We start from the raw sequence: 25,810 nt of genomic DNA, 5'->3' as shown, positions 1-25,810 counted from the left end.
ACCACGCCCCCTTCTCACTCAAGTGAATCAATCGGAGTAGGGGAGGGCGGGACTAGTTTGTGAACGAAACTTCTCGAAATTCTATGTAAGCTCTAGAAAAACAAAATCCCGGACTGTTGTGAAATTCCGCCCTAAAAAAGAGGACATGTCCGGGTAAAAGAGGACGTCTGGTCACCCTAGGACTATATTACAGAACATTACAAAACAATATGAACCTTATTTGTCAGCTATTTTTGTTTAAAAGAATGTAAGGGTAAAGTAGGTATATTATAAGAGCTGACAACATTAGTTTAAGTGTATAGAAAGCACTATCAGAGAGAGAGTAACCTTGGCAACAAGCAGTGATATCGATTCAGGAACTAACATCCCTGCAAAGTGCCCTACTTAGGCCGTCGGTATGTCAAATTTGAACGGACCCTCCCAGAGTGACTTTGAGGAAACGTCGCACTCTAGTGGATGACTCTGGTATCACACGCGTCCAGACTGTAAAGCGCGTCACTGGTTGCCAAGGGCGACGCCTACTCAAATCACGCTTAGTTAGTTTTCAGTTAAAAAGCTTTGACTATGGAGAGTGGATATTTAAAATCCCAGCCCTCAGTCAGATGTGCGGCTTCATTGGAGAAGACAGCAAAGACCTTCGCAGCTCTGACAGCTCAGAGAAATGCCAGCGCCTTTTTTGAGAAATATGACTGGAGGGAGATACAGGAGCTGCTCAGTTTGACCACACACAGCTGGCTGTTTAGTGCAGAAGAGTTCACGGTGCCCGTGGAGGCTCCTCCTGGAGTCATCAAACAGATGAACAACTTCTTTCAGTCCAACGCCATCATCCTCGCCCCCTGTGATTTCACTGTGCCTCTTGACTACAGAGTTGTTCACCAGATCATTAGAGAACTGACAGTAGGCATTTACTGCTTCAATCAAGTGCCAGTGATCAGCCTTGAGCCCAACCATGACCAGAGCACCTCCTGCCAACTGTCTCCAGCCTACTATGATACTAAAGTAGGACAGATTCTCATCAACATAGATTACACAATGAAGGCCCTCTGGCACGGGGCTTATATACCCAGAGAAAAACGCCTTCGATTCTCTGAAATGTGGAGGTCCAGCATGGGTGTGGATTCAAATGGAGTTCCCCAAACAAAGAAAGACGTTGTTGCTGAATTTCTTACAGCTGGTTAGGCTCTCACTGTCTTGTATTTCATATTTCTTTTTATAATGCTGGGTTATTATTATTATGGTTTCATCTATTCTCTTTATCACTGTATATTATAAATGGTGTAGTGCTTACAGAATGATTAAAGCTGCACTATGTTTTACAAGTTTGGAGAATTGGTTACCCTGAGTGAATAGATCTGATGGTTGTGAGCACATTTACTTTGAAGGAGTTTTCATTGGGGCGGCATGGTGGCGCAGCAGGTAGTGTTGCAGTCACACAGCTCCAGGAACCTGAAGGTCGTGGGTTCTAGTCTGTGACTGTCTGTGAGGAGTGTGGTGTGTTCTCCCTGTGTCTGAGTGGGTTTCCTCCGGGTGACTGTCTGTGAGGAGTTTGGTGTTAAAATCTACACTGTAAAAAATTGCTGTAAATTTACAGCGAGTCTGCTACAGTATTTTACTGTAAATCACAGTATTTACAGTAAATTATTGTATTATTAAATTACAGTAATATGCTGTAAATTTGAAATACAGTAGTGTTCCTGTAAAAATACAGTAAATGGCTGGGAACTCTGCTGCCAGTATTTTACTGTAAAATTTACAAGAATTTTTTTTTACAGTGTATGCTTTAATGTATTTAAAATGTTATTGTTAATATATTTTTTTCTGTAGGATTGGAAGACATCTCAAATGACCCTTCATACCAGGGAATATATGACGATGACACAAATGACATAGACCCAACCTATGACCCCAACAGTGCAGAGGAACAGAGCATTTTCTCTCAGTTTGCTGAAAGTGTGCTGCTGAAGATCACCTCGTTTCTCACCTCCGTCCACCAGCATGAAAATCTGTTCACTTTTGAGGCAACGCACTCTCTGTCCAGTGTTGTGCGGATGACTGAGGACACTGTGGGACTGGACACCTACCAACGGCTACAGCAACGACTCTCCAGACACGTGAGGTTGGTGAAGAAACAACTGGGACGCAAGGTGGAACTCAGCCGAGACCTGGCCTACCTCAGGCTCATCAGCTTCCTCGTGCCCTTCCTTGTGGGTCTGAGGAAGAAGATGAGAATTCCTGACCTCTCTCAAATGCTCCCGCCTATGTCAGGTCTGTTTTATCACACTAAACCTGCTCTTTCTTATTGTCTCAGAGGGCCTCAGCACTTAGTCTAATATCATAATGCTATGGTTGGTCCATATATATATAATATAAATACATATAATTTATTAGTACACATCAATTCAGTGTAATTATCAGGTCTGGAATTGAAACAGGTGTCTTAGAGGAGGAAGGATATGAACATTATATTAACAGCAGAAAATCAGCTTACAGCAGATGATCCATTGCACAGCTGTAAGTTGATTTTCTTTCTGCAATTATCTTTCTCACAGAAGATCAACTGAAAACAGAGCGAGAGTTTCCTCCTCTTCTCCTTGGACCTGATTTTTCCTGTAAACACTTTCCATACGCACCGGGTCAGTATTTCCATCTTCACGGTGGGATTGAGTTCGATGTTGGGACTCCTGAACTGGATGACATTGCGGAAGAGATGAAGGTGCGGTGGAAGATAACATAAAGATAAAAATGAAGTACACTTAATTTCCAAACGTATCTGACACCTCCTCTAATAATGACTCCTATAATAAAGCTGGGGACACTGGGGCTTTATGGAGCAGCCACATATGTGGCCAGAATTCTCAGTGCCCAGGGTCAGTTAGGGGGGTATAAAGCCCCCCTGACCAATGGAGATAATCTATATATATACAGAACACTAGAAAGATTTTTAAAATGCATGCAGGTAGTGTTGCAGTCACACAGCTCCAGGGACCTGGAGGTTGTAGGTTCTAGTCCCGCTCCGGGTGACTGTCTGTGAGGAGTGTGGTGTGTTCTTCCTGTGTCTGCGTGGGTTTCCTCCGGGTGACTGTCTGTGAGGAGTGTGGTGTGTTCTTCCTGTGTCTGCGTGGGTTTCCTCCGGGTGACTGTCTGTGAGGAGTGTGGTGTGTTCTCCCTGTGTCTGCGTGGGTTTCCTCCGGGTGACTGTCTGTGAGGAGTGTGGTGTGTTCTTCCTGTGTCTGCGTGGGTTTCCTCCGGGTGACTGTCTGTGAGGAGTGTGGTGTGTTCTCCCTGTGTCTGCGTGGGTTTCCTCCGGGTGACTGTCTGTGAGGAGTGTGGTGTGTTCTTCCTGTGTCTGCGTGGGTTTCCTCCGGGTGACTGTCTGTGAGGAGTGTGGTGTGTTCTTCCTGTGTCTGCGTGGGTTTCCTCCGGGTGACTGTCTGTGAGGAGTGTGGTGTGTTCTCCCTGTGTCTGCGTGGGTTTCCTCCGGGTGACTGTCTGTGAGGAGTGTGGTGTTTTTTTTCTTAGTTTTTAATGCTTGATCTTGGGGATTTCCGCACTTTGTTGGTGTCTCCTTAAATGTCTAGATTTTTAAAGGCTAATTTTAAAACAGTCCCAGGGGGAACTTCCTATTTACACTTTACATTCTCTTGTGCAGGTGGCTTTTTTCACACTGCAAAATCAAGCCACCAGCTTTCTCAAAGACTTACTCCAGCAGGACAGCACATACAAAAAGGACATTCCCATTCCCCTGAGTGAGATTGATGATGGGAAGAGGTGAGATTAAAAGTCAGTAAAGCCTAGAAGTAACTCCAACATTGTTAATCATATTGGACAGTAAGTATATTGTCGTTTCCTAGGTACTGTGTGATTTCCATCGAGCTGGCGTCCTTCTACCCTCAGCACAACACAGTTCAGTGGTGGGAAGGCATGAACATGGTCATCAAAAACATGAGGGGTCAGAAACTACCCTTAACAGACATTCAGCTTCATGAACAGTTTAAGAAGAATTTTGGTTATACAAAAGCCATAAAGTGCAAGGTAACTGACTATTCAGCACATTTACACATAACACTTGCATGTTTATTTGTATGTGGAAAACATTGACATGACAGTGTGTTGTTCCTATTAACTGGCCAGCATTTTAAAGCAGTAATAACTTTGTAAAAGCAAACGGAACTTTAACAATTTAGTAATAAAATGATAGTGGACAGTAATATGTTTATTCATATTGAACTTAAGGGTAGGGCGGCATGGTGGTGCAGCAGGTTAGTGTCGCAGTCACACAGCTCCAGGGACCTGGAGGTTGTGGGTTTGATTCCTGCTCCGGGTGACTGTCTGTGAGGAGTGTGGTGTGTTCTCCCTGTGTGCGCGTAGGTTTCCTCTGGGTGACTGTCTGTGAGGAGTGTGGTGTGTTCTCCCTGTGTGCGCGTGGGTTTCCTCCGGGTGACTGTCTGTGAGGAGTGTGGTGTGTTCTCCCTGTGTCTGCATGGGTTTCCTCTGGGTGACTGTCTGTGAGGAGTGTGGTGTGTTCTCCCTGTGTCTGCATGGGTTTCCTCTGGGTGACTGTCTGTGAGGAGTGTGGTGTTCTCCCTGTGTGCGCGTGGGTTTCCTCCGGGTGACTGTCTGTGAGGAGTGTGGTGTGTTCTCCCTGTGTCTGCATGGGTTTCCTCTGGGTGACTGTCTGTGAGGAGTGTGGTGTGTTCTCCCTGTGTCTGCATGGGTTTCCTCTGGGTGACTGTCTGTGAGGAGTGTGGTGTTCTCCCTGTGTGCGCGTGGGTTTCCTCCGGGTGACTGTCTGTGAGGAGTGTGGTGTGTTCTCCCTGTGTCTGCATGGGTTTCCTCTGGGTGACTGTCTGTGAGGAGTGTGGTGTGTTCTCCCTGTGTGCGCGTGGGTTTCCTCCGGGTGACTGTCTGTGAGGAGTGTGGTGTGTTCCACCAATCCACATGTTGGTAGGTGGATTGGTGACTCAAAAGTGTCCGTAGGTGTGAATGTGTGTTGCCCTGTGAAGGATTGGCGCCCCCTCCAGGGTGTATACCTGCCTTGCACCCAATGATTCCCTGAACTGGATACGCGCTTACAAATAATGAATGAATGAACTTAAGGGTTAAACCACAGTTCTGCAGTGTTTGCACTACTGATGCAATATTGAGAGTGTAATGCCTTTGAAAGCTTGTTCATAGAAGGTCATTAATCAAAATGGTTATGAACATGTGGCTGACACACAGATTTATGATAGTTTTGAGATACGTTCTTGGCCTAAAAGCATTATGTGTAAGAGGTAAGTACAAAGAGTTTGGGAAGTAAAATAGTGCCCAAAGAAAATCATTGCCCCCCAGAATTTACCCTTAATACAAACATTACACATAAAATCTCAGACTCATGTAGGTTCACTGTTGGTTTAAAATTGTAAATAAAATGGTTATATTTGCATTGGTTCACAGATGATGTGTGAGTAAAGTAATGTGCATCACTAAGTTGTGTATTATATATCTTTTCACATCAAACCATTTTCAACTTCATTTTAACAATTGAATTTCTTATAAGATCCTAATTTACTGGGTTTTTTTCTGCTGAGGATTCTCTTGTTTTCCATGAACTAATTAATAAAGCACAATAAATGATTTTTTTATCAGTGTTATACACAAAAGTGTGTTTGTATGAGCTGAAGTGTTTGTGCTCCACAGAGCATCCCGTATGGTCTGAGAGCGTCTGCAGAGAGGGGTCTATCTGCTGCTTTTCACACTCTGAGCCGTAAGAACTCATCCCAACTACGGCTGCTGGATGAAAGTGGTTACTCTCTTCTGCACTACGCTGCCGCCTGCAATCACTCACACATCATCTGTCAACTCACAGTCTTCAGCATCAACGTCAACCAAACACGCAGCTCCAGATTCAACAGCCCCGGTATGCTCTCTCAAACACACTCCAACATTAAATGCCAGCCTTTGAAAAATTTGCTATGTCAAAGTAAATAATGGATTGTTGACAGAAATGTGGTATTTCTTTGGAATTGTCCAAATGATATTTTCCATCTCAAAAAATGTAATAGAGGAGTTTGGTGTATTCTCCCTGTGTCTGCATGGGTTTCCTCCGGGTGACTGTCTGTGAGGAGTGTGGTGTGTTTTCCCTGTGTCTGCGTGGGTTTCCTCCGGGTGACTGTATGTGAGGAGTGTGGTGTGTTCTCCCTGTGTCTGTGTGGGTTTCCTCCGGGTGCTCCGGTTTCCTCTCACAGTCCAAAAACACACGTTGGTAGGTGAATTGGCGACTCAAAAGTGACCGTAGGTGTGAGTGAATGTGTGAGTGTGTGTTGCCCTGTGAAGGACTGGCGCCCCCTCCAGGGTGTATTCCCGCCTTGCGCCCAATGATTCCAGGTAGGCTCTGGACCCACCGTGACCCTGAATTGGATAAGGGTAAAAGATAATGGATGGATGGAAAAATGTAATAGTACAATTCTATATCATTATGATGACATGTTTTTTGTTTGTTTGTTTGTTTTTTTTAGTGAAATCAGGAGCCAGTGAACCATTGAGAGAGGGAGCTGGTAGGAATGTTTTTTTTAATCTAAAATTAGCATAGCATTTTTTCCAAACACAAACATACAATGATTCCAAGCTGTGAGGGTTAGGGCTTACATGTGTTTTCTCCAAGATACACGAAGCCAGGTAATGCTTCTTTTCAAAATGTCACTAATAACACAGTCATTGAATCTCCAGACACTTGGAGGAGAACTGTGATTGCCCAATTCTGTTATGTTAGCTATCAGCCCCCTGATTTAGCTAGCATCTGGCCGAGAAATGGGAATGAGGATTGTCATCCTAACCCCCCAGGGGAACATCCAAATGATGGCCTGCAGTGGCCATGGAATAGAGCTCAATTGTGCAACAACCACAGCAGTGATGTAACTTGTTGCACAATACAAACCACATACCTATCTTAAAACAAACAAACAAATAAACAAACAACACAACAGCCATTCCTTTAGTGTCACTATGCTAAAGCAACCCCTCAGTGTTTTTGTGTCCCACATTGGCCACAAAATGTCCTGGACCCACCCCTGTACCCACACAAGGAAAACTAGGATAAATACCCTGTCTTGGAATCCTGGATGAGCTTGGAATAACTGCAGTAATTATCTGTTTAACCTATTATTGCTTTCTGTTCATATAAAAATGCTCTCCTACCTTCAGGACTTACGCCACTGCACCTAGCAGCTCAGTGCGGATCTCTGGGCGCTCTGAACTGCTTGTTGGCTCTGCAGGCAGACTACAGACTTATGGACTGCAGAGGCTGGATGGCTGTACATTTTGCAGCCTTTTATGGCCAAGTCGCATGTGTCCAGGCTCTGTGCAGGAAAGACCAAACCTTATTGAACACACACACATGTGCAGAGTGAGCTGTGACACTTACTATTATTTCTGTAGTGGATGGAGCTTTCAAAGTTTGCAATCAATACAGACAATGTACAGCTATAATCAAGCTATATACGTTAATTAGGTAAGCACTATGTTCAGTTTGTACACAGCTGCCTGTTTCCCCTGACTAACCGCCCAATTGCTGTGTTGTAGGTATCGCATCTCCCCTCTGTTACTGTCAGCCATTTCAGGTTCTGTGGAGACACTGGACTTTCTGTTTTCCAGCGGGGCAAACTGGAGAGAGAATGACAGTGAGGGCAATAATGTGGTCCAGCTGGCAGCTCTTTACTTCCACATCAACATTCTCAAACATTTCATTCAGCTGAACTTAGAGGGGCTTTCTGTGTGGAAGATTCTTGTTGGTATGTCTTTTTATGGAAGTAAGCCCATTAATTGTATAACACTTAACATCTCAACTGATTTCATGAGCTGAATCTTTTTTAATACTGTCACTTTCCTTCTGACACCTGTTCACTGGTTTAGATTATGATTATGTGCTTATATTTATGCGGTTATGCAATTATAAGGATGCTGTGCATTTTCAAAAGAGTAACAAATGGTTAGGGATGCTGCAAGAATTGTTGTGTTTATTTAAACAGAGCCTCAAACTCTCTCTTCACAGAGATGATACAGTGTACAGAACACAGGAGGCTGGAGATGGCTGTTAGATGTCTGGAGGCTGTCTGTGTGAGAGCTGACTCCTTCTGGAAGGACATTATGGAAGCAGGTAACAGTTGCAGCCAATTTTCCTCATTAGAGAGGCTTCAGCTGTCATGGATCAGTGAGTTGCCTTCCTGTTTATGGTGTAACAGGTGGGGTAGCAGCACTTGTGGAGATCCTGCGAGGCACAAGGCCGAAGCTCCAGTCCATGGCTGCAGCAGTGATGTGTCACATGTCAGAGAATGTGGCAGTATGTGAGGAGCTGATAAGATATGATGCCATTCCAGCGTTGATTAAACTCCTCAGAGGCCAGCAGCCTGAGCTCCACTCACGCTGTGCTGTTATACTGGCTGATCTTGCAGGCCACAGCATTCAGTACCAGACTCGCATCGCTGACCTGGTGAGTCTGTATTGTGCATGGTTTAGGACAAATAAAGGAAAATGCTGCCTGTTTGTCAATGTGGTAATGATGAGAAGTAAACCTGGGGTCAAAAAAATGGGTGAAATTACGCGCAAGGCAGGAATACACCCTGGAGGGGGCGCCAGTCCTTCACAGGGCAACACACACAGTCACTCACACACTCACACCTACGGACACTTTGGAGTCGCCAATCTACCTACCAACATGTGTTTTTGGACTGTGGGAGGAAACCGGAGCACCCGGAGGAAACCGCAGACACAGAGAGAACATACCACACTCCTCACAGACAGTCACCCGGAGGAAACCCACGCAGACACAGAGAGAACACACCACACTCCTCACAGACAGTCACCCGGAGGAAACCCACACAGACACAGAGAGAACACACCACACTCCTCACAGACAGTCACCCGGAGGAAACCCACGCAGACACAGAGAGAACACACCACACTCCTCACAGACAGTCACCCGGAGGAAACCCACGCAGACACAGAGAGAACACACCACACTCCTCACAGACAGTCACCCGGAGGAAACCCACACAGACACAGAGAGAACACACCACACTCCTCACAGACAGTCACCCGGAGGAAACCCACGCAGACACAGAGAGAACACACCACACTCCTCACAGACAGTCACCCGGAGGAAACCCACGCAGACACAGAGAGAACACACCACACTCCTCACAGACAGTCACCCGGAGGAAACCCACGCAGACACAGAGAGAACACACCACACTCCTCACAGACAGTCACCCGGAGGAAACCCACGCAGACACAGAGAGAACACACCACACTCCTCACAGACAGTCACCCGGAGGAAACCCACGCAGACACAGAGAGAACACACCACACTCCTCACAGACAGTCACCTGGAGGAAACCCAGTCATCTGGACCGGGAATCGAACCCACAACCTCCAGGTCCCTGGAGCTGTGTGACTGCGACACTACCTGCTGCGCAACCGTGCCGCCCAGATTTTTATATTTTCAAGAATAGAGAATTTGACATCCATGGACTGAAATGCAAATTGAAATCTCCTGATTTATTCATACTCTCGCTGCACCATCTGTTGCTGCACAATCCATCTGTTGCTGCATAATTTATCACCCACACCAGGACAGTAAATGTATAGACAGTAGTGGCTTGACACTTGACTATTGATTTAATAAGTAAAACACTGTCTCCCTGCCAGTTATCATAATGCCATGGCCAATAGCCAGACTGTTTCTATACTTTCAAAGCTGTGACATGATTATCAAGCCCTCATGAGTGTTTTATTCTCTCTGTATGTGTATGCCAATGATGTAGGGTGGGGTGGCACCAGTGGTGAAGCTCCTGAACTCTGATCTCCAGGACGTGTTGCTGAATGCTGTGAGATGTGTCCGAGCGCTGTGTGTTGAATGCCCAGCCAACCAGACCACAGTGGCACATTCTGGAGGAATCCCACAGCTGGTTGAATTCCTCAGTGTAAACTCTGGTAATTATTTATTACTGTCATTGTACATTAAAGGAACACTAGGTGAGGTTTGGGTTTTTCCTGGTGGGGCTCCCCCTAGTGTTGTTCATTTTTACAGCACTGTACAGAAATCTATAAAGGGGGGGAGGGGTTTTTGCCCTCCTCCAAAAGTTACATAGTGCAATTTCTGCAGTGCTGAGCCCAGAGTAGCAAAGACAGAGGCTCTGTTCTCCATACCGCATGTCAGTGAAGCATCACAATGATTAGGAAGCTGTAATTTTAAGATACAAATATTACAGTGTCCCTTTAAAACACCCGTTTTGTGTGTGTGTGTGTGTGTGTTTATTCAGAGGTCCTGCAGGAAGAAGCTTGTGTGGCTCTGGCTGAGCTGGCTCGTGGTCACAGAGAGAATCAGGAGCTGATCTGTGGGGCTGGAGCAGTGAGCCCCCTGGTGCAGGTCCTGAGGGCCAGAAAGATGTCCACTCAGGTCAATGCTGCCAAGGCCATTGAGGCCATAGCGCACCAAAACCCTGCCATACAGGAGCAGTTTATGAAGAAACACGCTGACAAGCACCTTCTACGGCTCTTACGGGTAACATGATTACAGCTCAACTCCGGAATGACATTTAATCAAAATGTAATCAGCTTGTTCTGAGGGCTTATGGCAGGATTTGGCTGGATTTGGAAGGACTTGTGGTAATCTGGTAACATTTTTTTTTATTGTTTCCGTGCCAATGCATTTTTCTCATTTTTCTTTCTTTTTTTTTTTTTTAAATAAAGCAATAATTTATAAACATGTTTTATGAATGTGGTGACACTGTAATACTGGTCTTAAGTGGCCTTCAACTAAAGCTCCGAATAATATAACATTTCCAAGTAACGTAGCATTGGTGGCCAGGCCAAGTGTAAACAACATTTGATCAGATTTTGACTAGTGCTGTGTGTATCTTTTTGGGTTATCTATACCTCTGCAGATGTTCCAGCAGCAGACATGTGAGCAGGGGGCCACGGCTCTCTGGGCCCTGGCCGGACATACACTAAAACAGCAGAGGCACATGGCCAAGGTCATCGGCTACCACTTAATCCTCAATATGCTGCTGTCTACCTCTGACAAAATGCAGCATGTGGGTAAGGGCCAATGCACAATCAGTTACAGTATGTACTTTTACGAAAAGATAAAATAAGAGGAACCCCAGCCCAGGAACAGCACTTCTCATTCTTCTTATAGTGAGCATCTGGGGTGCTCATAAATGTAACATGGAACTTTCCCAGTGAAGCTGTCATCCAGCGGAGGGAAGGGAAAAGGAATTTCTCGTGAGATTCACAAAATAAGGCACCAAGTGCAGTAAAACCTGTGCTCAATGACATGGTGTTAACAGCCACTGGATAAGCTGTGCTAACGGCTGATTGACGGCCCCTTGGATGGCCGTCAGCTCAAGCTTTCTCTCCGCTACTGTGAGAGAGGTCATGTCCAGCAGGTAGGCGGCCAGAGCTTCCTGTCTCGAGTCGCTCACCTTTCTGCTAGACTCATAATAAGGAGGGGATATTTGCTCAGGAATGCTCAGTTTCCTCTGGGATTTCCCTCTATAACATTCCACTTATGAAAAGATGCACTCTGTCCTCTTGTTTTTGCCATTAGTGTCCTCTATGTATATGACACGATCGCAGGCAATGATTCTACAATTAGGTTTCTGCTCCAAGTGTGCTTCCTCCCTGTCCTTCTGTCTGGCACTGGAGTGTGATAAGTCTGTTTAAAAGCTTCTGTCAAGCAGCTGCTCCTTCAAATCCCTCCTGACCCTTTTCAGCTCAACTTGTCCTCACATTAGATTTGTGAAATACTGTGCTTGGAACAGACTGTCTAGATCTTTCCCTCACCTAAAATCGACAGTGTTCTGGTTCTTTTTCTGCAGGTTGTCAGGCGATGATAGCCCTCAGCCGGGACAGCCGTGAAAACCAGAAAAGATTGTGTAAAGAAAATGGAGTTCCCCCTCTTGTGAGACTGCTTCGAGGGTCCCGCACCACACAGAGAACCCTTCTCAGTGTCATCACAGCCCTCCGTACCCTCTGCATCGGTAATTAAAGTAATGATAATCAACCATTTAACAGTGGACAATATGACATTATATTATTGTGATTGATTATAAATCAGCACACTTTTTCAGTATTGTGAGTAATAACATTAATTCACGAGTGTCTTTACAAACTCTTTGTATTACTTTTTTGCAATTTTGAGTACTTATTATAGAAAATCATATTTTATGTATTTAAAAATATACATATTTTAACTAAAATGTCTATTTTCCTCTTAGTTGATTTAAAAAGTGTTGATTTAAAAAAAATTTAGTCCTGCTTTATTGCTGGTGCATTTGTGTTCTCTGACTTGGTTTCAGAAACGAAATATCAACAATGATAATGAATTTAACACAAATGAGTACACCCCTGTTCACTAAAATCACTAAAATGTAGTGTTTCAAATCCCATCATATTAAAATCACAACATTCAATATTCATTCATTCATTCATTATCTGTAAACCTTATCCAATTCAGTGTCGCGGTGGGTCCAGAGCCTACCTGGAATCATTGGGCGCAAGGCGGGAATATACCCTGGAGGGGGCGCCAGTCCTTCACAGGGCAACACACACACACACACATTCACTCACACACTCACACACACACCTACAGTCACTTTTGAGTCACCAATCCACCTCTGTGGGAGAAAACCGGAGCACCTGGAAGAAACCCACGCAGACACAGGGAGAACACACCAAACTCCTCACAGACAGTCACCCGGAGGAAACCCACGCAGACACAGAGAGAACACACCAACTCCTCACAGACAGTCACCCGGAGGAAACCCACGCAGACACAGGGAGAACACACCACACTCCTCACAGACAGTCACCTGGAGGAAACCCACACAGACACGGGGAGAACACACCACACTCCTCACAGACAGTCACCCGGAGGAAACCCACGCAGACACAGAGAGAACACACCAACTCCTCACAGACAGTTACACGGAGGAAACCCACGCAGACACAGGGAGAACACACCACACTTCTCACAGACAGTCACCCGGAGGAAACCCACACAGACACAGGGAGAACACACCACACTCCTTACAGACAGTCACCCGGAGGAAACCCACACAGACACAGGGAGAACACACCACACTCCTTACAGACAGTCAACTGGAGGAAACCCACACAGACACAGGGAGAACACACCACACTCCTCACAGACAGTCACCCGGAGGAAACCCACGCAGACACAGGGAGAACACACCAAGCTCCTCACAGGCAGTCTTTGTAACTACATTCACTGTCCATTCTTCCAGCTCCGCTGAATTTTTTAGTTCTACAATTACAGACTGTAGCCCATCTGTTGGTCTGTATACTTTGTTTGCCTCCTTCCACCCTGTTTCCAGTGCTCAGGATCCCCACACGTTGTTCATTCTCAGTGCTGGAGTGACACTGATGTGGCGGTGTATTAGTGTGCATTGCACTGGTACTATTGGATCAGACACAGCAGGGCTGCTGCAGTTTTTAAATGCTGTGTCACTCATTGTCCTCTCTGTTAGACACATCTTCCTCCAAGGTTGGTCCACCTTGTAGATGTAAAGTCAGAGACTGAAGCTCATCTGTTGAGTTTGTGAGGTTGCCTCTAGTCCTTCATCAGTGGACACAGGACGCTGTTGGCTGGATATTTCTGGTGGCGGACTGGTCTCAGTCCAGCAGTGACCCTGAAGATTTGAAAATTCTAGCAGCACGGATGTGTCTGAACCACTTGTATCAGCGCAATACTCACTGTCTGACCATCATATCAGTGTCACTCCAGCACTAAGATAGATCCACCAGCCAAATCCTACCTGCTCTGTGGTGGATGTTGGGGTCCTGAGAACTGAAGAACAGTGAGAAAGCAGAGCAAAAAATGAACTGTACAACTACAAAATTCTCCTGTATGGTCAGTGCAGCTGAGAGAATGGACACTGAGTGTAGAAATGAAGAGGTGGTGTTAATGTTAATGTTAAGAATGACTGGTGTATGCGGTTATAATAATCAGTTCCACTGAGGACATGTCCTACCTACTACTCCCTCCCACGGTCCAAAAACCCGTTGGCGGGTGGATTGGCGACCCAAAAGTGTCCATATGTGTGAGGGTGTGAGTAAATATGCAAGTGTGTGTCGCCCTGCGAAGGACTGGCGAACCCTCCATTGTGTGTTCCCGCCTTTCACCCAGTGATTCCCACCGCGACTATGAACTGGATAAGCAGTTACCGACAGTGAATGAATGAACACAGATATAATGACTTGAAGAAGAAGATACATTTAACACAAGGATTAGACAGTGCTGTAGTATTTAGCCACGTAATAGCCACGTTTCCTTTCTTATTCCTTTTTCAGGGGTGGCTCACACAAATAATGTAAACAGTCAGGTGGCTATTTATGAGGAAGAAGCCATTCCAACACTGCTGGAGCTTTTGCAAGGCCATGAATCTCTGCAGGTTAAAGTAAGTACTGACAGTAGTGTCCATTCTTTAATGAGCTACTTCCGTAGAGTCATCACAGATGCATCACAGTTATGGTCCTTGTTTTTTTTAATGGCTGCAGGTTCAAGTGGCTCAGACTCTGGCTTGTATCTTGTTGGGGAACCCAAAGCTCCAGAAAACCTTCTGGCAGCATCAGGATTTCTCCTACAAAACGATTGCGGAGCTTCTGCAAGCCCAAGACAGAGTAACTTCTACCTGATCATAGTTACCAAAAATGTGGTCATTTGTTATTAACTTCCACATTTAAAATCTGGTTTGATGGAAGTAACTTGAGTTTATTGGAATTCTGTTTTCCTGTTTAGATTCATATTATTTTGCATATGATATTGTAATAGGACATTCGTCTGGAGGCTGGACATGCCCTGGCCCTGTTTGCATATAATAACCGAAATCAACAGAAAGCAATTTTGAAAATGGGAGGAGTTCCACTACAAACTTATGAGGATTTTCTAAACTCTGATGATGAGATAGAGAAGGCTAAGGCTGCATTTCAGGTAATAGGAGAAATCATGCCATTACTTAATATATTTTCTGCAGAGTAATTAACGGGTGCTTTGGTATTCAGTGTTTCTCTGATGTTTTAAGTATAAATTAAGATGAACTATATTTATTCACTTCTTCCACAGAGAAAATATAAACCTGAGATTGATAAATGAGCAGTAAAATAGCTAAATATTCATTAATTCATTGTCTGTAACCACTTATTCAGTTCAGGGTTGCGGTGGGTCCGGAGCCTACCAGGAATCACTGGGCGCAGCAGGTAGTGTCGCAGTCATACAGCTCCAGGGACCTGGAGGTTGTGGGTTCGATTCCCGCTCCGGGTGACTGTCTGTGAGGAGTTGGTGTGTTCTCCCTGTGTCTGCTTGGGTTTCCTCCCACAGTCCAAAAACACACGTTGGTAGGTGGATTGGCGACTCAAAATGTCCGTAGGTGTGAGTGTGTGAGTGAATGTGTGTGTGATTCTGTGCTGCCCTGTGAAGGACTGGCGCCCCCTCCAGGGTGTATTCCCGCCTTGCGCCCAATGATTCCAGGTAGGCTGTGGACCCACCGCGACCCTGAATTGGATAAGCGCTTACAGATAATGAATGAATGAATGAATGAACTACAAATGTGTAGTAAAAAAAATATTGCAGATGTCAGTATAGGTAAATAATCAACAGTGTGTATTGCACAAATGTATAAAATGTATTCTGGAGAGTGAGTGGATTAGTATTGCTTCTGAAAGGACACAGCTCACTCAGGGACGGTAGCGCTACAGGTAGTGATGCTGCCATACAGCTCCAGATCACTGTCCAGGGGGTGTTCATGCCATGCACCCAAGCACTGGACCAACTGCAACCCTGATCAGGATGACGTGATTACAGAAATGAATGAATGAATTGTGCTATCACACATTAGCATCAATATGAGAAATGAGAACAAACCCAAACAGTCCTGTATGAAATATTACATTCTGAGAGCACTATTTAAAACGGAACTATTGTTCAATAGATAGTTGTGCTTGCTAAAGTGATCGCTGGCTCTGACAAAGTGGCACTCACTGCGAGAGGGATCACTGTTTTGGTCTCACTACTGCAATCAGAGGAACTCTCCACTGTGGTCATTACAGGTATGTAAGAAACACTGAGTACATATTACATTTTATTAAAAAAACATGCTCACATAACATTGTCATTAATATGTAATATATTTAATAAATAAAGTTTGTCTTTGCATTGTGTCATTTCCAGCTCAGTTACTCGCAAGCTTGGCTCACACCAGAGCTGGTGTCCCAGATGCCATTGTAACCATGGGAGCGATAGATCATCTCACTGCACACCTCTATTCTAAAGAAGAAGAGGTACATACTGTAAAAATTATTTTAATTGTTCAGTACAAGGGCAGCACGCTGGTGCAGCAGGTCAGTGGCTCCAGGGACCTGGAGGTTGTGGGTTTGATTCCCGCTCCGGGTGACTGTCTGTGAGGAGTGTGGTGTGTTCTCCCTGTGTCTGCGTGGGTTTCCTCTGGGTGACTGTCTGTGAGGGGTTTGGTGTGTTCTCTCTGTGTCTGCGTGGGTTTCCTCTGGGTGACTGTCTGTGAGGAGTGTGGTGTGTTCTCCCTCTGTCTGCGTGGGTTTCCTCTGGGTGACTGTATGTGAGGAGTGTGGTGTGTTCTCCCTGTGTCTTCGTGGGTTTCCTTCGGGTGACTGTCTGTGAGGAGTGTGGTGTGTTCTCCCTCTGTCTTCGTGGGTTTCCTCCGGGTGACTGTCTGTGAGGAGTGTGGTGTGTTCTCCCTCTGTCTGCGTGGGTTTCCTCTGGGTGACTGTATGTGAGGAGTGTGGTGTGTTCTCCCTGTGTCTGCGTGGGTTTCCTTCGGGTGACTGTCTGTGAGGAGTGTGGTGTGTCCTCCCTGTGTCTGCGTGGGTTTCCTCCGGGTGACTGTCTGTGAGGAGTGTGATGTGTTCTGCCTGTGTCTGCATGGGTTTCCTCCGGGTGACTGTCTGTGAGGAGTGCAGTAAACAGAGTCATGTACTTTTAAAGAAAATGTATTATTTTAGAGATGCTTACCGACCTAAAATCATGATCATACAAATAATAGGAACCCAGGTTCCAAAGCATTTAAAGTCTCTCAAAGCAAATTCAGCATCAGGTTTGACCTTATTTTTTTGATATTTATAGATATATGTTTGTAAATTCTGTAAAAATACATGTTGTACAAAGGAAATACTGTATCACAATAATTTAGCATAATAGTTTCACAGGATATTTGTAGCTTTTTGGACAAATAATGGAACAGTCCTTAAGAGTCCTTAAATACTAACGAGTTAAAAATCTCAATTTTTAACAGAAAAAACTATCCCTATAAACTGTTATATACCAAAGTAAAAAAAATATATTTGCTTCACACATTTTTCTCCTTTGTATTCATTGTTAACGTTGAGGTTTAACATTTCTGCTGCTTTGATCAGGTGCAAAGAGCATGTGCTAGTGCTCTGGGTTACCTCACCTTCAACAGGCATGCACATCGTCTCCTGATGGTGGCGTGCAGGAACACTCCTCTTATTTACAAACTGCTGAAACAGCATCTAACTGAAGGTTCCAAGATATCTCACAGATTTACCACTGAGTTCAAGAGACAAAGGACAGTGGGTCTCCCCTCTCTCAGGTATTCTGCCAACGAATGGTGATGAAGTTAATTACATAGTTTAAAACATTTTATCCAATTCAAAATTTAATAGTGTCTACTTGAAATGGCCTATGTGTTTGTTTGTATATCTGCAGTTTCAAGCGTTAATTGAAAATTTTGGCCATGATTAACATAAATATTTCATTTTTTTCTGCAGTTTAGAGCAAAATGGGGGTCCTCCTGTCTGTCAGCACTTCCCAAGAGGTATAATAAATAAAAAATAGTCAATCACAGTGGTTTGATGTGAAATGATCCATTTTGGATCAAATGTGTAGGATTTCTGTCATAAGCCATAAGTCCTGGTTCCTATCACCACAAGAGTAAAAATAGAGCAAGTAGAACTGATTACATTTGACCAATTCACATCAAAGTGCTCTGGTCGGCCATTTTGCAGACAGTCATTAGGGTGACCAGATCTGAGATGGTGAAAAAGAGGACACTTCTCCGGGGGTAGGGGATGGACGACTACTGACGTGGACGTGCAGACTGACCAATTAAATGTTTACAGAGAAGGTTATCGACCAATAATGGTAGCTCTACAGTCAGACCGTCCAATCAGAAGATTTTAGGCTACTTCACCACGCCCCCTTCTCACTCAAGCGAACCAATCGGAGTAGGGGAGGGCGGGACTAGTTTGTGAATGAAACTTCTCGAAGTTCTATGTAAGCTCTAGAAAAACAAAATCCCGGACGTTTGTGAAATTCCGCCCGGACATTTTTTTAAGTCTAAAAAAGAGGACATGTCCGGGTAAAAGAGGACGTCTGGTCACCCTACTGTTATGCCAGTGAAGTATTGTTGTATGCGAACTCAAAAAAGAAGTTTCATAAAGACCTGGGAGTTCTGGGAATGACTGTATCCGCACTATTAAAAAAAGAAAAAGATTTATAGAGAATGTCATCTTAAAAATGATTTCTTGAAACACTTGGAATTAAAATGGCATATTTTAATTCATCTGAGTTATTGTGCTGAAACGGTGCCTTTGCTTTGATGTCACTACTTTCTTATGCGCTTATTCAGTGAGCTGCTGATTCCGAGTGAATTGGGAAAAGCCGGGTGCTCCGGTTTCCTCCCACAGTCCAAAAACACACGTTGGTAGGTGGATTGGTGACTCAAAAAGTGTCCGTAGATGTGAGGGTGAGTGTGTGTGTTGCCCTGTGAAGGACTGGCGCCCCCTCCAGGGTGTATTCCCGCCTTGCGCCCAATGATTCCAGGTAGGCTCTGGACCCACTGTGACCCTTAACTGGATAAGCGCTTACAGATAATGAATGAATAAGGGAAAATGTATACTTGACTTATGATCTCTTCTCTCTCTCTTTCTAGGTTTTTCTAAGAAAAGGAATGCGTTACATGGATCAGCTGTCAGAAACAGTGCTGACAGATCCAGGTCAGCTCCAGTACTACATTCCAACAGTCAGAGGAGTATGACTTCCCCCAGAGTCCGAAGCACTGAGGACCCTTCCTCTCATTCCCAGCCCTCCCTGAAAACAAATCACCAGGATAACATCTCCCTCACCTAAAAGCAGTGATTTTTCTTTGAGATCTAAATGGATTCATTTTAAATCTACAACACAGAGGACTGCTTGAATTACACTGTGCGCCAAACGTCAGTGGCTGTAGGTGATAAATGATCGCACATTCAGTAAAACGATACACAAATGACACATTATTTTATCTAGTGTGAAATGCTGAAAACATGATCCAAGTTGCAAGCACGGGAACTCAAGCAGGAAAATTAATTTATTAATAAATCATAAATATATTAAAGGAAATACATGTATCAGCATTTTACATTTAATTTTAGAGGAGGAACCTTGATTGCAGCATCTCTCACCTCTGTAGATATATCTCTGCCTAGTGGAGCCCTAATAAAACACAACAAAATAAAACATTACAAGACGTGGAACAGAATACCATACGTTTAATTTTGTGTTTGACCAATTAAATGTGTATTTGACTCACTTTGGCTCATATTGGACTTCCTGATCATAAGACAATATCCCCTTTCCTTCCTTTAGCCTCTCCACACCATTCCTAAAGACAGACCAATGTTGTTTAACAAAACCGCAAGTTTTTATTATAAGTAAATAACCATGCGAGAGAATATTCTTTCCATACCATGCGATCATGACTCCATTATCTGTACATAACTGCGACGGAGGACAGAGTAATTGCAATCCAGTGGCATCTGTGAGTAATCTCAGCATTTGCCTGATGTATTCATTGCTAACTACTCCTCCAGATACAACCTAAAGGGGGCATTGTGCACAAAGAAGTGAAGTTTTTCACTGAAATGTTGAACAAATTGCCAACAAATGCAGGGTGTAATTTCTGCAATGCGGTTAAGCTAATCTCTGGTTGATTTTCATGCTGAATGTCAAACTGAAGTCCTGTGATGCAATGATCTTACCAGAGTGGGATTGTTTTGTGGCAGAAGGCCTTTGGCTTTACAGAACAATATGGCTCTATGTGTCCTCTTAACTATGTGTGAGGCTACAGTGTGCTGTGTGGCAGCTGCAATGTCCCCCACACACGACAACAACTGCCCTTGTTGGATGCCTGTGCAGACAGAAACCAATATTTAGATAAAATTATTTTTTACCAAATTTTAGATTTACATTCAAATCCAAACTGCTGCTTCCAAAGAAAATAAATTACCTTCTTCCTTCTCTTTTTTGTTTATTGCCCCTGTTACTTGGTTGCGCAGACCAGCAAATGAAAAATTACAGTCGTAGTGCTGTCCCATGGGTGTTCTGAATTGCAATTTGAGTCGATCACCTGATTGGGCCAAAAGTTCAATGGCTTGCCCACCACTAAGACTGGAACATTTTGGATGCTTAATAAGAGAAAGTCTTCTTGCTACCTGTTGAATTAGATCATATATGGTTATGTATCACTTGAAAAATCAAAATTAGAATACAAGTTGCACTGAAAAAGTATTTGTTGTTTTACCTTGAGTATGTTTTTGTATTGTATTAAGCACTTAACCTAATTCAATTCCAAATATCAGTACTCTAATAGGTATTAGTATGGTATCTTAAATGGCATTTTAAAGAGATTTTGCTCATCTATCACATGACAACATTTATAAATTTTATACTTTGTCCAAAGTGTCTCCTGGGGCTTCATCCAAAGTTTGTCCTAGTAGTAAAAAGTCATCGATTCCTTTTGCTAGAGCCAGCAGAGAATGACCTCCAGACACAAGCAGCACCAGAAATGGAAACTCCAACGGCTGCAGCATCCTCACAGTCAAGGCATGGGCCTCCATATGATGGATGGGGATGAATGGCGTTTTGTGAAGCCTTACAAAACTCAGACTGAACTGCAGACCGATTCCAAGGCTCAGGGCTAGTCCAGGTTTCACTGTAGTAGCCACAGCAGAGAGTTCACTTGGGGCAACCCCGCTCCTGTCTAATGCTTCTTGGACCACTCTAGAAATGTTTTCCTTGTGAAGATGTTGGGCAACCGCTGGGATAATCCCACCGGTTCTGGAAAATATTTTTTAAAAAGCCATTAAAAAGTGTATAAAGTGGTGAAGTAAAATTGGACATTCAGTGGTCAGTGAACCAGGAAAATATTTACTTGGTCACTTGCAAAAAAACAACTGAATTGTTTAACTTATGTTTTCCTGTCAATTTTGAAATGAAAAATGAGTTCAAACTATTACAGAATTAAACATTTTTGGCCAGGTACTGTGTATTAGTGTTTCTAACACTGTGACCCCATGGTTCATACCACCAACAGTGTAGAGAAATCTTGTCTGTTCATATCATCATAGTGCAACAAGTCACATCAACTGAATAATTCAGAACATTTCCCATTCTGCTAGAGTGACCAGACGTCCTCTTTTACCCGGACATGTCCTCTTTTTTAGACTTAAAAAAATGTCCGGGCGGAATTTCACAAACGGCCGGATTTTGTTTTTCTAGAGCTTAGAGAAGTTTTCTTGCTTTTCTAGAGAACTTCGAGAAGTTTCCTTCACAAACTAGTCCCGCCCTCCCCTACTCCATTTGGTTCGCTTGGGTGAGAAGGGGGCGTGGTGAAGTAGCCTAAAATCTTCTGATTGGACGGTCTGACTGTAGAGCTACCGTTATTGGTCGATAACCTTCTCTGTAAACATTTAATTGGTCAGTCTGCACGTCAGTAGTCCTTGTTTACGTCAGGCAAAGCTCATGTACCCACCCTCATCTCGAGCAGCTATGCCGATACGTAAACGTAAGTTCTCGCGAGAACTCATCCGAGACGTGTCCTCTTTTTCACCATCTCAGATCTGCTCACCCTACCTTTCTGTACTAAGTGAATGAATAATAACTCGACTATTATTACAGTTATCCACTCTGAGCTTCACTGTTGGTCACAGACATTGATTAATTTATGCACATCTATTATTATGCAAAAACACCTTTCAAGAAGTTAAAATCACTAGTTAGAAGAGTTAGTTTTTGACTGCTATAGTAACAGTTCTGTAGAGAGAATGTATGTTTTACTTTAAGTGCACTTCTTTCTGAGAGTGTAAAGCCTCTCCGAGGATCTTCCCAGTCTCATCCAGGACCGCAGCTCCAGTCTCATCACAGCTGCTCTCTATACCCAGCACCAGCCTGGGTTTTAATTCAGCCGCTGCTCTGTGGGTCATATACCTCTGTAGTCTGTGTACAGTCCATCTGCAGAACACACCACATTTAAACCTCGACATAGCAACACTGTTGGGTCTACAAACGAATTTATATCAGCTGCTCAGAACACATTAACACACTGAAATTAATCTGCCTTCATTACAACGATAAGAATCTGCTAAATTTCTCATCTACTGATTCTTTTTAACCTGTGCTATTCTGTTTTAACCTGTGTTGACCGGTATGCCTGTACTCAAGCTGCTAGGGCACGGTCCCAAATTACCCCCTAGACCCTATGTAGGGTACTGCATATTTTAGAAAACTACATATGTTATAAAACCTCTGTTTTTGCGTATATAGACCGTAAAGCCCTGATTGTGACATCCCTCCGTAATGATATTAAGATGTGTGAATGACATAATGCTCAGGAATGACTTAAGCTGTGGGAACGAGATGTTTAGTGCGGGAATTACTTAATTAGATATTAATTTCTTTATTTATATTACATGTTTAAGTATCTCGTTCCCAAGTCTTTCCAGGTCATCATTATTTATTTTCAATGGATCCCAGCAGGACTCGGTAATTTATCTGAAGCCCTTAGTGTGAGACCTATATAGTGCACTATGTAGGGCATAGGGAGCTATTTGAGTTACGGTCGAAGAAATGCGGGCGTTTGGTGCAGCACAAAAATACGTCCGAGCAGAAACAACAACGTGTCCCGAGAAAGAGTAAGAAATTAATTGTATGGTTATAGTTTAACGCATTAATTCAAGCATTCCCACACAGAGAACTACACTTAAACAGGCCCAGCTCCAGGACACGACAGCGGGGTTCTGCCCCAGTTCTGACTGAGAGTCCAGCTAGGAACACTACACATGTTCCGAGGGGGTTGAAGAACATGACGGACGGCCCCATAGCTCTTGTGTGTGTCTGTGTTGATTCTCTGAGTGAAATTGTTCTGTGTTTTAGCCATATTTAAATTAACTTCAGACGATTTAGAATAGTTATTTTTATTTTTTATTAACCTTTTAAACTCGTGACTGTTGGTCTCTGTCGCCTAGTTTTAAGTTAAACTTGGTTTTGTGTCACCACTGTGGATCACCAGGGGTTTCCTCTCTAAAACAGCTCTAATATAGAAAGGGGAACAAATACTTAAACACTGAGCTTCAATTAAAAACAGATTTGAAGAAAGCCTACCAGAGCTCCATTGACCTTAAAAGGTTTGTAGTGACTCTATACTTGTCTTTATTTACCTCATGTCGCTAAGCATTTGGACTTTAGTAGCTATGTATTTTCGAATAAAGTTAGTTTTGCGCTGAGGTTTATTTGTGAGTGGATGGCCCTACTTTTAGTTCTGTTTCACTCACTCAGTCACGTCCATAATTACTTGAAATCAGAGTGACTTGATTTGCAGTGCTCCACTGTCGAGGTTTACAGAGAAGGTTATCGACCAATAACGGCAGCTCTACAGTAAGACCGTCCAATCAGATTTTAGGCTACTTCACCACGCCTCCTTCTCACTCGAGCGAACCAATCGGAGTAGGGGAGGGCGGGACTAGTTTGTGAAGGAAACTTCTCGAAGTTCTATGTAAGCTCTAGAAAAACAAAATCCCGGACGTTTGTGAAATTCCGCTCGGACATTTTTTAAGTCTAAAAAAGAGGACATGTCCGGGTAAAAGAGGACGTGTGGTCACCCTATTTTCACTAAACTATGATATGTTAGACTTTGGGCTTACTTTGTCCTGAAAAACAGAGAAATCTAACATATAAGCTCCTCATAATCACATATGCCTTTTTTCCCCCCACAGATCGCAATGAGGGACTTTTAAATACATGTTTCCTCAGTGATTAAAATGGAGCCTGACACTAAACGGAGAAAAGGAATGGAGTATGATACAGACTCCTGGGATGTTCTCCCTGTTCTGTCAGATGAAAAGTCTCAGGAAACTAAACTGCTAGATGCTTATGCAGCTCCTATCACTGAGAAGAGGGAAACCTCACGTTTGGTGAAAGACTTGGCTGTGATCTACCCCTTGCCAGATCTTCAACATATAAAGAGGGTAAGAGCCTGCAAAGACAAGAACGCTCCCCATCCACTTCAAATCATCCTGTGCCTGGCTAGCGATGTGCCAATGTTGGAGTCCCCAAGTCTTACTCTTGCTGACTTGCTGGGTTCTAAGCCATTTGACTCCAAAGGCTTGGGAGAGCCTTTTCTTGTCCAAATTCCAGCAAGTCCTCCTCTGACCAGACCACAGTTTGAGCAGGCAAGCAAGCACTGGCCTACATCTTTTCATGAAGACAAGCAGCTCACTTCTGCCTTGAGAGGGCAGCTGTTCTCTTGCAGTGAGAAAGCCAAAATGAGAGAATATATGATGACTGCAATACAGGCTGCAAGATCAAGCCACAAACTGGGCATGGATGCTGTTGGCGCAGTGATGGTTGACCCAGGTTCTGGACAAGTCATTGCTGTAGGCCATGACTGCAGACGAGACACTCATCCACTTCATCATGCTGTAATGGTGTGCATTGACCTTGTGGCACATTCTCAAGGAGGAGGTGCCTATCGGTATGAGAAGTTCCCTGCTTGTAAATACAATGTCCCTAACCCCCAGGTGACCACAGGTCTCTCTGACACATCAGCATCGGAAAGCCACTCCTCAGACATTGCTAAAGATAGTGGACAGCCATACATTTGCACTGGATATGATCTGTATGTCACCAGGGAGCCATGTGTGATGTGCGCCATGGGATTAGTGCATTCAAGGATAAGTAGAGTTTTCTATGGAGCAGCATCTCCAGATGGTGCCTTAGGAACCAAGTATAAGATTCACTGTCAGAGAGATCTGAATCACCACTTTGAGGTGTATGAAGGAGTAATGCTACAGACCTGCAAGGAACTGTTGGACACCCATTAATTTTTTTATGCTTTGTTTTTTAACAGAATTCTGATCTGTTTAAGACAGGGATTAAGCTTAGTCTACACAGCATTTTGAAAGGATTCTCTATTGAGAGGAAATGTATTTTAGGGCTAAACATAAACTTTGTCCAGGACACCAAAAAACAGATGGGTTGATTTTACATATCCGATTAAAATTTTATTATATAAAGAACAATTTGTGGCTAAAGTGTGTACATTTTTCATTCATTATCTGTAACCGCTTTTCCAATTCAGGGTCGCGGTGGGTCCACAGCCTAACTGGAATCATTGGGCGCAGGGCAGGAATACACCCAGGAGGGGGCGCCAGTCCTTCACAGGGCAACACACACACACTCACACCTATGGACACTTTTGAGTCGCCAATCCACCTACCAACGTGTGTTTTTGGACTGTGGGAGGAAACCGGAGCACCCGGAGGAAACCCATGCGGACACAGGGAGAACACACCACACTCCTCACAGACAGTCACCTGGAGCGGGAATCGAACCCACAACCTCCAGGCTGTACATTTTATTTTATTTTTTAAACTTATTACTTAAATAATTTCAACTTTTTTCAGATCTTAATGAATTAAAAAAATAAAAACAAATTGGTTATGC

At 43.8% G+C, this 25,810-nt stretch overlaps 3 protein-coding genes across 8 annotated transcripts; 2 read left to right on the top strand and 1 right to left on the bottom strand.

Moving 5' to 3' along the window:
* Nucleotides 1–525: 525 nt before the first annotated feature.
* Nucleotides 526–24,131, top strand: ankar (ankyrin and armadillo repeat containing). Of its 3 annotated transcripts, XM_066685806.1 has the most exons (24): nt 526–1,174; nt 1,825–2,265; nt 2,550–2,713; nt 3,650–3,768; nt 3,852–4,032; nt 5,680–5,899; nt 6,498–6,536; nt 7,183–7,384; nt 7,561–7,769; nt 8,030–8,134; nt 8,220–8,467; nt 9,801–9,969; nt 10,299–10,540; nt 10,923–11,076; nt 11,859–12,020; nt 14,353–14,459; nt 14,560–14,682; nt 14,834–14,992; nt 15,990–16,107; nt 16,229–16,338; nt 17,446–17,642; nt 17,821–17,867; nt 18,984–19,276; nt 24,082–24,131. In XM_066685806.1, the coding sequence occupies exons 1-23, from the start codon at nt 565–567 to the stop codon at nt 19,178–19,180; spliced, it is 4,323 nt and encodes a 1,440-aa protein (XP_066541903.1). In that variant the 5' UTR covers nt 526–564; the 3' UTR covers nt 19,181–19,276; nt 24,082–24,131. The 3 variants fall into 3 exon arrangements, with proteins under 3 accessions (XP_066541903.1, XP_066541904.1, XP_066541905.1); XM_066685807.1 differs by lacking the exon at nt 24,082–24,131 and having other exon boundaries at nt 7,633–7,769; nt 18,984–19,180; XM_066685808.1 differs by lacking the exon at nt 24,082–24,131 and having other exon boundaries at nt 899–999; nt 18,984–19,180.
* On the bottom strand, nt 19,395–23,586 carry osgepl1 (O-sialoglycoprotein endopeptidase-like 1). Of its 3 annotated transcripts, none has more exons than XM_066685812.1 (8): nt 23,471–23,586; nt 22,148–22,321; nt 20,761–21,148; nt 20,319–20,523; nt 20,071–20,219; nt 19,779–19,909; nt 19,623–19,694; nt 19,395–19,525 (listed from the first exon to the last, which is right to left on the bottom strand). In XM_066685812.1, exons 2-8 carry the CDS (start codon nt 22,291–22,293, stop codon nt 19,441–19,443), a joined length of 1,176 nt encoding a protein of 391 aa, XP_066541909.1. In that variant the 5' UTR covers nt 22,294–22,321; nt 23,471–23,586; the 3' UTR covers nt 19,395–19,440. The 3 variants fall into 3 exon arrangements, with proteins under 3 accessions (XP_066541909.1, XP_066541910.1, XP_066541908.1); XM_066685813.1 differs by lacking the exon at nt 23,471–23,586 and adding an exon at nt 22,483–22,512; XM_066685811.1 differs by lacking the exon at nt 23,471–23,586 and having other exon boundaries at nt 22,148–22,517.
* On the top strand, nt 22,946–25,611 carry adat3 (adenosine deaminase tRNA specific 3). 2 transcript variants are annotated; one of them, XM_066685815.1, is made up of 2 exons: nt 22,946–23,001; nt 24,082–25,611. In XM_066685815.1, exon 2 carries the CDS (start codon nt 24,127–24,129, stop codon nt 25,186–25,188), a length of 1,062 nt encoding a protein of 353 aa, XP_066541912.1. In that variant the 5' UTR covers nt 22,946–23,001; nt 24,082–24,126; the 3' UTR covers nt 25,189–25,611. The 2 variants fall into 2 exon arrangements, with proteins under 2 accessions (XP_066541912.1, XP_066541911.1); XM_066685814.1 differs by lacking the exon at nt 22,946–23,001 and adding an exon at nt 23,195–23,493.
* Nucleotides 25,612–25,810: the final 199 nt, after the last annotated feature.

Source organism: Hoplias malabaricus, chromosome 12, assembly GCF_029633855.1.
Source record: "Hoplias malabaricus isolate fHopMal1 chromosome 12, fHopMal1.hap1, whole genome shotgun sequence".
Classification (NCBI taxonomy): Eukaryota; Metazoa; Chordata; class Actinopteri; order Characiformes; family Erythrinidae; genus Hoplias; species Hoplias malabaricus.
Note: the sequence above shows the minus strand (reverse complement) of the source record. Positions and strands in the feature narration are given on the sequence as shown.